General features: G+C 39.9%; 1 protein-coding gene across 1 annotated transcript in view; it reads right to left on the bottom strand.

Annotated features, from left to right (window-relative positions):
- Nucleotides 1-9,976, bottom strand: part of VWA8 (von Willebrand factor A domain containing 8) — a 180,545-nt gene that overhangs the window by 167,150 nt on the left and 3,419 nt on the right. Inside the window, exon 2 of the mRNA XM_057366321.1 lies at nucleotides 1,024-1,101. Coding sequence (XP_057222304.1) covers nucleotides 1,024-1,101 — 78 coding nt within the window. The remainder of the gene's footprint in view (nucleotides 1-1,023; nucleotides 1,102-9,976) is intronic.

Raw genomic sequence — 9,976 nt, 5'->3', positions numbered from 1 at the left:
TTTGCTTTTGCAGCTCAGCTTGTTGGCCTTTGCAGCTCAACTCGGCGCTGCGGGAGGTCCTTGCTCACTGAGTGCAGCAGAGCTACATTGTTGCCATTTAGCTAGCTCGGGTTTGTTAGCTTGGGCAAACAGCTCTCCTTGGACSACTACCCTTTCTCCGACTCCGGTGATTTTGCTTCTGGAGCAATTCGGCAGCTGGCAGGGACAAGCTGCGCTGCTCTGTCTCGTCCCAGACTTTGGAAGAAGCCAAGCTGGTGACAGAAAAGCACACGAGCCCTCGGTTTCATCCACAGTGAAGAAAGGACTAAAATCAGGTGTTTTTTTGTTCCACTGTTGCCACAGAGGTCACGTGGACTTTTTTTTTCTTTTGTTTCTTTTTTTTTCTTTCTCGCACCATGTGGCGAGAAGCTGTGGGGGAGGGCGCAGTGTGTGTTCTTGAGTGTTAAATATCTAACAGTTACTTTTTATCTGTGTCCTGTAAGCACTGTGTTTTGTTAATAAACCRCTTTTTTTTCTCTTCACTTTTGCCCGAACATCTATTTCATATTGGTAAAAAAAAAAATTGATYAAATTTTTTCACTTCAAAAGAAACATTTACTCTGTAACATTTTTCTCTGAAAACATTGCCTCAAACCAAGACAACCATACATCTGCAAACTCCTAGGACATATAATCGTATTGCAATTGCATCATAATTCTAAACTGCCAAGTTTTATGAGCAAGCCACTTGAGATTATTTTTAGAACTAATCTCTGGATAAGAACCCATTTGATCGAAATAATTGAACATACACAAGTGATCCTTCTACTGTCCCACTGACCAATGGGACAGTTAAGATTCCTATATAACAAGCTGAACCAAAGATATAGTAATTAATTARGCAAAGAGAGCCTTCCCCAAATTGCATGCTTTTTCAAAATTTATTTCTTAGATAATTTCAATAAATTCAGTGAAGTGATTGAGTGAGGAAATTATTTTATTAAAAAACCTTGAAACTCCTTCAAAACAAAAGCAGATTCTTACTGTAGTTCTGTGGAACAAGTTCTGGGTTCTTCGGTGTTTTGAGTTTAAGAGACACATCTCCAATAGTGACAGTATCACCTAAAACAAAGAAAAGAAGTCTTTTAGTTCTTACCTAGATAATTTAAGTATTTATGGTCCTTAAAATTTAAATCATAGGGCTGCTGTGGTAAGGCTGACTATGTGTTCACAAAGCAGCCTCTAATGTGTTTGTGTTTACTAATTAGGCTCTGCGGCTTTTTGGTAGATCAGGTACCTGCACAATTTACATTTAATTAATATTCCCTTTTCCTGTTTGTTTGTTTGTTTGTTTGTTTGTTTTTTTTTATTGCTGCTGCTAGAACTCTATATTACTCTGTTGGGAGCTATGGAATTCAAGCTCAGTGTAGAACCCTATTCCAGCTACCACTGTTGATTTATTGAAATTTACTCTTTAGCACGTTTGCCTGCAGAACTATCAGTGATAAACACTTATAGGGGTGGTGATTTTTCTGAGTTTTCAAACAGCCTGGAACAGTATCTGTTGGAAGTTCAAAATTATATATTCATGTCAGCAGGCCCTTCTTGCCCTCCCTGACTGCAGAATCTTTCCGAGGTTTGAGAATTCTCAGGCATTTCTTGCTCTCGATTTCACCAAACCTAAAGCATCTGCCCATTTTACTTAATGGTCGCTTCACTCTCTTCACTAAGACCTTCCTGTCTTACCTATGTTTCTGTAACCACAGGCTTGAATTAAATTGCAGGGCATGCCCTGTGTACTTTCTCAAGGAAATCAAAAGTGAAATCTAGTTGGCAGTCAGGAAATGGGCAAGTACTAACACAGCAGTGGTCACACTGAAAAACAGCACAACACCYGAAACCCAGGAAAATGAGCTTTAGGCTGGTAACAAACCCAAAGTCTATTTTCTTTCAAGAGTTTGAGCCACACAAATGAATTCACAAGTTTTAAGACCATGAAACTGAGATAGCTCTAGTAAAATTATGTTTTTCCCCATTACTGTTGCTAAAGATAAAACCACCTCCACTGCACTGTAGTGCATGCATGAGGATGGAGAAGATTACTGGAGTAAGACTGCTTCAYAGGGGTATAGGTTTGCCACAGTACTCTGATTACACCACCTTTYCATAAAGGTGGCCAAGTTTTGGAACTGTCTCTTGAGTTTGTGCTTTTCTCAGAAGTGAAAAGTAGAAAGTACAAAGCCCACAAACAAGATCCAAATCTATAAATCCTCTTGTAGATCTGCTTCTTGTCAAGAAAAACCAGTCTACAATGTCCAGCACCGTGAAAGAAATCAGTTTGGAAGAACAGTGCTGGAAAGGGGAGAGGTTAAAGAAGCAGCTTTTCCAAATCAAAAGAGGCAACTAAAACTCCTCCCACATATGCAATAGCTCTCCTTTCAGTCAGCCATGACGCTAGTTTTGCACTCACATGCAGTACTCTTCCAGCATACCCAGATGTTACTGCTCACCTCACGGAACTGAAAAACCCCAGGTTTTGACATGGTTCACACAATTCATGGTAAAGTTCTATTTATAACATCCAGAATAGAATCACCTACAGTAACAAACAGGAAGCAGTGAAGAAAGGATTATAGATGACCTCCTCCTAAACTGAAGGGCTTGACAAGCAAGCAGAAACTAGGATTCACAACCTGACACATGTATCTGCATATGGGTCTTTATGTTGTTTCTGGAATCTAAATAAGCAGCCCTTCATTTTTCCCTAAAATATTTGCAAAAGGTAGTAAGCTGGTTATTGTTCCCACATTTTATGCAACAATACAATACATTTAACATAACAATCCAATTGCAGCAATACAGTGCTCCAATAGCTTTCCAGAAAGTGGGACAGCAGTACTGCCATATAAAAGGCAGAGGATTCATTCCTGGTTCTAAGGGCAAGCAGAAGCAAGTAGTTCYCACTCACCATGCTAGAGCTAAGCACCCTTCTTTGATTGTGCAAGAACCCAGAAGTGGAATGGCTCCAAACAAAGCCAGGCTAAGCTATGAATTAAACAGGTATCTAGGGCTTTAGTTCCTTTCCTGATCTTCGCTGAATTTTCATTTCAAATGCGCCAAAGAGTACAGTGCCCACTTCAGCCTGAAGCATTCAAGCACAGTCCAAAAGAAAGTCCTGCAATAGCTTAGAACCCYGGGCCTGATTTTGGGAACTTCAATACAAGAGTCACTGAACAACACACACAGTAACTCCAGGGACTAAAATCTAGTGTTTGGCTTTCCCAGTGTTTTGCCCATTTCTCCAGGTTTTAAAGTAAGAAAAACTATTTTAAYGATTAAGCATCATGTCCCTTTCCCTTTCTTCTACTGCAGCTCCGAGCTCACTTGTTTTTCCTGAGGAGCAGCTAATGGGTATCATGGCAAGTCACCAACATTTTTACCACCACATCTTTCTGATCTGGGCCACCCATGGAGATGGGATGAAGGGAATCCATACTAAGAAGGCTTAGGTCACCTGGTTTATTCAGCCTGGAGGAGACTGAGGGAAGACCTCATTGCAATTTACAGCTTCCTCATGATGGGAAGGGCAGGGGAAGGAATTGGTCTCTTCTCTCTGGTGACCAGGGAGGCATGAAGCTGTGTCAGGGGAGATTTAGGAAAAGGGTCTTCACCCAGACTGCGATTGGGCACTGGAACAGGCTCCCCAGGGAAATGGTCACAGCCTGACAGAACTCAGTAAGTGTTTGGATAATGCTCTCAAACACATACTGTGATTCTTGTGGTACATTCCTGCGCAGGGCCAGGAGTTTATGATCCTTGTGTGTCTCTTCCAGCTSAGGATATTCTATTAATCTATAGTTCTATGAAAATGCCTCCAACTTGATGAAAATACCCTAGGAGCCCACTGCATCCTGCAAAAGTTGACACCTCTCTCATTCGGTCAGCCTAGAATAATTTTAACATTCTAGAAAGAGTGGTGGTCTTACATATCCCTAAGACATTAGTGACAGTTTATCTTCTTTGAATTCCCCAGCCAACATGCAATGAGACAAAAGTGTATGAAAAACTAGCTCCTAGCTGAAATCACCTCAGCTCAACAGTAAACACTATTGCATGCATACACAGTCTTCCAAAACCCAGTAAGGCCAAGTTCCCAAACAACAAGAACAGACTTTCTCAATGCAATGGGATGATGGTATCATCTACAGGATAGAATTCCAATTATCTAGTTTATTAGCACAGTACTGAAAAACCTTAGTTGATTTCCTGCACTCCCTTAGAAAAAAAAAAAAWWAAMMAAAAAAGAAAACAAATCACAACTGAGTTTGGTATAGGTGAAAAAAGGAAAATGCATCACTGCTGATGGTATTTATGTCAGTCCATAACATGCTAATCCTTGATCAACCCATCTGTGTTCAAAAGGTATTCCAGACATCAATGGACCCTAGAAGTTTTCATGAAAAATGGGCTGGGAGGGAGCTATATGTAAGATGTGGTGAGGGCTGAGCACACAGTCAGGGTATTCAGCTTTTATTAGGTTTATTGCTGCCTGGAGATAAATGTTGCCTCTGGCTTGCATCTGTCCAAAAAGCAGAAATATTAGCAGTGTTTAATAGAACTTTAAGGAACAATAAACCAAGACAGCAGAGTCCATTTTCCTAGCTAAATGAGCACAGGGAGGATTAGCCCACTAATCTTATCACAGACTTACACCTGGGCTATATTTTCTTCTCTCAATGTGTTTCTTTGGTACGTGTTTAAAAACTCATGTTTAGTTAGTCCCTTTCCACTGCATTTCCAAACCGTTTTAACAGAGATGTCATTCCGGACAGGCTCTTTCCAGTGTTTCAGCAGCTGGCAAAGAACTGATAACAGCCTGCTTGGTAAAATGGTGGTGTTAAAACAGCAAGACCCATAATTTGAGCACATGTATCCCAAATTGTTTGACTACATGGCAAATAAGGGAACAACCCACGTATACTCCAACCCATCCCACAAGCTACCACCACAGAGAAAAGCTATACCCGCAGRATTTTGTGATGGAGACTGGAGGCTGTATCAGGCTTACTAAGGCAAGTAGTGGAGATGTGCTTCTGCTTTCTTGTCTCCCACAGAGAAAACAGTAATCTTAGATACCACAGTCTTTGGGGAAAACAATGGGATACAAGCAGTGCCCAATGCACACGAAGAAGCACAGCTGCTAAAACAAAACAGGAGCCAAGTAAGCCAGAACCCAAAAGGTAAAGGACATCCCTTCCATAGGGCAGACAGGATACGGACACAGCAAGTCTTCTGAGAGTCCACACAATAGGCGTCACAAAATGGCAGCACATAAAGATCTCAATAAACCCAAAACCAGTATCCTGAAGAGACTCTTGGAAAAATATTAGATATGTAAACAGTCTCAACACATGCAATGAGCTCTTTCTACTGCACCTGGAAAAGACAGGTGTGAATTGCACTCTGGCAACATGCAAATTCACATGTGGACATACAGCTACCCAGTAATTGCAGAGCACTGAATGACATGCTCTCTTCTTTAGACCTACATTTTAGACAGAAACAATATTAATATCTGCATCTGCTTTGTACAGTAACTGAGAAGGGCTCTTCAGGTGAGCGAGCTTACTTCTACCAGTCCACTGTCGACTACTGAACAGCAAGGCAGCACCTCCAACTCCAAGTCCCTGAGCTGCAGAGGAAGCAACCAGAGGCTGACAAGGCACTTTGGCAGGGCACCCCTGCATGAACACCCCGTGATTTTATTCTCCCCCTCTGATTCACTGTCRGCCAATATGGAATAGTAGGTTTGATAGACCAGTGCTCTCACCCACTGTGGATGATGTGATGTTAACAACCTCAATAAGAAGGCTACCTGAACATGCAGCCTTACTGTGTGCTTGGCATGACTGACTGGTCTTAAAAGCTAGTATCACACCAACCATCCCTCCTCATCTCTCCACCTTGCATGAAGAGACTGTTCCCTAATACCACTATTTATTCCTGTATGCTGAGAAGAAAAAGACACTGCTGTTTAAATTATTTACGGCAACACTGGCCATATCTGAAGAGAAACAGATTGCATATCAACGCATTAAGAACTTACAAAGTAGAAAAATGTTTTATTCTACTTGCCATTTTTCTGATAAAATAACACATTAATTAATTAAAAAATAATGAAATCAATACATTTGAAAAGGCTATTTTTAAATAAAGAAATKAAGAAATCCTACTGCAAAACAAAACACCCTGAACAGATGTATATATGTATTTAGTTTTTTGAGTACACAACCAAATAGTTGGAATCTCATGTGTAAATCATGTTTCTATTATACATGTTTTTTAAAGACACTGCAATGAAGCTTCAGGAATATTATGTTTTTAGGGTGCTGAATTTATTGCCTTTTGGTCTCTTTATTCCTGAAAATAGGTGAGATTAACACACTCCTCTTAGTATATTACACATTCACTTGAACACAGAACATCCATCTGGTTTCAAAAGCCAGCAACAGCAAGAGCATATTAAAAAACTGTGAAGGTGCTAAGCTCTGCTAATATTGATTTCTATGTCATAAAATCACACCTGTTAAAGGAAAGTCTAAAATCTATACTATATTCAAATATATATTTMCAGGTCTTAATTTCATTCTAAGGTGAAGGAGGGGGAAAAAATGCTTTGAACTGGTATTTATCCAGCACATTTCCATAAAGAAATAGACAAGAGTGTTGGCCCTTAGTAATCCTTGAAGAGCTGACTTATTTTGAAGAAACAGAAATTATGCTTTCCAGGTTTTTTCTTTTTCTTTAACTTTTCCAAATGCATTATTCAGGGAAGGAAAACAAAAAGACAGTCCTAYAACTTACTTCTTTTTTCCATTTCATAGCAGCTGTTATTAGCTGTCTCTATGGCTACAAATATTACATTCATTGAGCAACACTGTCACCTATTCTGTGYCTCATATCAGTATTGGAAACCTCCCAAACATATAAGGGACAGAAACCTATTCCCTGTACCCTCAAGGTTTGTTCCTTGACCACCAATGCCTTCAGATACAGATGAGGTTGAGCTCAGCTCCTGTCAACAGGACGCTGCAGTCTGACAGCTGCTGCTGACTGAAATAGATGAATGTTTACACAACAAAACCTATCTCTAATTTAAGCAAAAAAATTCACTGAAGTTGCTGTTTTTYATGGGCAAAAGGAAGTCATTCCCTCTAGGAAAAAAAAAAAAAAATTGCTTCAAACATAAAATTTTAGTATTACTCAATTTCTACTTAACATTCTTTTTAGACCTTCTATTTTTTAATTTTCCATTTTGAAGCTAATACCAGATTTTTCAACTGTCCATTTTAGACTAAAGAGTGTCTTTACTGGTTACAATCCAAGGTGTCATTAAAGCAAAATATTGTATTTACTCCAGGAAAAGAATCTATTCATTCAGTTTTCTGCATTAGTAAGAGATCAACAACATGAGCACWGAATCTTATCTGACATTAATCTCTGCTCTTGGTGACCAGTGATAAGATTCGGGGGAATTTAGGCTGGATATTAAGAAAAGGTTCTTTACCCAGAGGTTGGTTGAATCCTGGAACAGTCTCCCCAGAGGAGTGGTCATAGCACCAAGCTTGACAGAGCTCAAGAAGCACCTGAACAATGCCTTCAGGTACATGGTGTGACCCTTGCGTGCCCTGCATACGGCCAGGAGTTGGACTCGATTATTGGGGGTACCTTCTAACTCAGCATATTCTATGATTCTATGATCCAGCCAGTATGTAGGAAACATACAATCTTTACTTAGCAAGAGCTATTATTTGTTTGGGCCAATAACCTGAAAGCAGGGGGTCTGATAATGCTCAATTACAAAAGTCTTATGAGGTGAAAAGTCAATTTTAAATGTTTAATACCATGACAATCTTATGTAGACTTGATAAATTTCAGAATATCTCTTCGTAATATACTTAGCATGTGAAAGATTTGTCAAGCTGCCCATTTTATCAATTACCAAAACACTTCACAAAACTGGTCATATTCAATCTCCTGCTCAACATCAGTTTACCACCAAGATGAGATCTAATGAGTTGTGGCTGTCAGACTGAATCTCAAAAACCTTTAAGGACAGATGTCCCACAGCCATTCTAGCCATCCTCTTCYCCTGCTGTATTCAACCAGACACTACAATCCCATGACCTATTCACCAAAGCTGTTACTCAGACAGTCACTTCCCAGAAACACTGTAGTCCACTAGTAAATCTTCATACTTCTTAAACTTTCTGAGGTTTCTGTTGCCCCASTTCTCATGTTTATCAGGATCCTTCTGGACTAAATGTCTGGCACTCTGACAAGACAGTAGGGATTTTGTCCCTAAATACCGAATTGTACTTTTACACTCCTGCTGTCTGTTCTTGCTTCCATTTCTGTATGCTCCCCCTTTGTGTTTTAGTTCACTGAGTAGCTCCCTGCTTGGCCAAACAGGCCTCCTGCTACTGTGGAATGGTTTGTCCCTGAGCTGCCATTAAGTTTTCTTTAAAAATTTTCAAGTTCTCCTGCACACTTTTCTTCTTCATGGCTGTGATCCAAAGGACYCTACCTACCAATCTCCTGGATAAGTGAAAGCTTGAAGTCCTCAAGTCCAGGATCCCAATGCTGCTGCTCACTTTCCCAGCCTTCCTCCAAACCTGCAACTCAGTCCTGCTCCAGTCACTGAGATCCAGGCTGCCTCTTATGACCAAACTGGTCACAGCTCTTCCCTACTTGAAAGCAGCAGACAAAGTGAAGACTTAACCCCAACCAGTCCCTCCAGCATCTGTGTTACCAAATTTTCACCAACACAGCCTAGGCAGTACCAAGGGTACATGCACAGTGCCAGACTGCCCTCCTAGCTGATGTCTGCATGGGCTGAAATCCCCCATGAAAGCTCATGAGTGGGAGATTACTGCTAGCTGTCAGTAGAAAGCGATATCCACCAGCTCCTCTTAGTCACACAGTAACAGAAGCCCACTACACTGCCACTGCTCCCTTTTAAATCTTCTGTAGCCAGTACTACTTTTGTGAAAAATTAGTTCAGGGTGTTTTAAAACTGTATGAAGATTTCTAGAGTACATTTTGCTCAGTGGAGAAAAAACAGACTATCTATTCTAAACTGAGCTTAGATAACAAGCACATTAGTTTAATTTCAATAATGTATTTCAACTAAAAAGAATCTACAACTGAAAATCAACAGACTTGGTTTTGAAACATCACATATACTGAAAAGCTATTCAAAATTGACAAAACAGCTTTAAAATTAGCTATGACATTGCCTACTACTATCCTGAATCCCTGAGTGCGCCAAGCAGATACAACTTCAATCGTATGCACTAAATTGGCCATAACTTGTAGAACACATCAACACATATTGGTCCTGTAACAGTTGTTMTACAGAAAAAAATAAATTTCAAACAACTGCCAAATATTAAAACTCAGAAACTATTTACTGACATTCTGTCATGGACCAACAATGAAGCCCTACAGAAGTTGACCTGCCTGACATTCCACCCCTTTGTTCCAGCTACATCAGCATGTCTAATAAAATACACTATTCTTTTTTCCACAAACCTTTTCTCTTCTGAATGTTAGAATAATTTGAAACAACCCAGGCATAACTCTGCAAACTTTCAGACAAGTGGCTTTGAAAATTCCTATCTCCRTTTGTTGCCTTCTAAGTTGTGTTGACGCAACAACCATACATAAGGCCTCACCATAAATCAAATCCCTGGAATCATTTCAGTCACTACAATGCAGCCCCCTAAGTACAGCTGCAGAGGCAATGAATAATTATAGGAATGTTATGAGAAAGAAAAAAGAACAAAGTCTCTTAAACAGATTTTGCCAGCTAAAAAAAATGTTGTCAGAACCACACTCACAGCTGTCAACATGTGAACTTCAACAAAGATAATGACACAGGTAAAGTTGGAAAAAGAAACGTAGCAGAAAGCATTTACACACATCATCAACCAGT

This window comes from Malurus melanocephalus, unplaced genomic scaffold, assembly GCF_030028575.1.
Source record: "Malurus melanocephalus ecotype Western Australia unplaced genomic scaffold, MMel_1.1 scaffold_63, whole genome shotgun sequence".
NCBI classification, from domain to species: domain Eukaryota; kingdom Metazoa; phylum Chordata; class Aves; order Passeriformes; family Maluridae; genus Malurus; species Malurus melanocephalus.
Note: the sequence above shows the minus strand (reverse complement) of the source record. Positions and strands in the feature narration are given on the sequence as shown.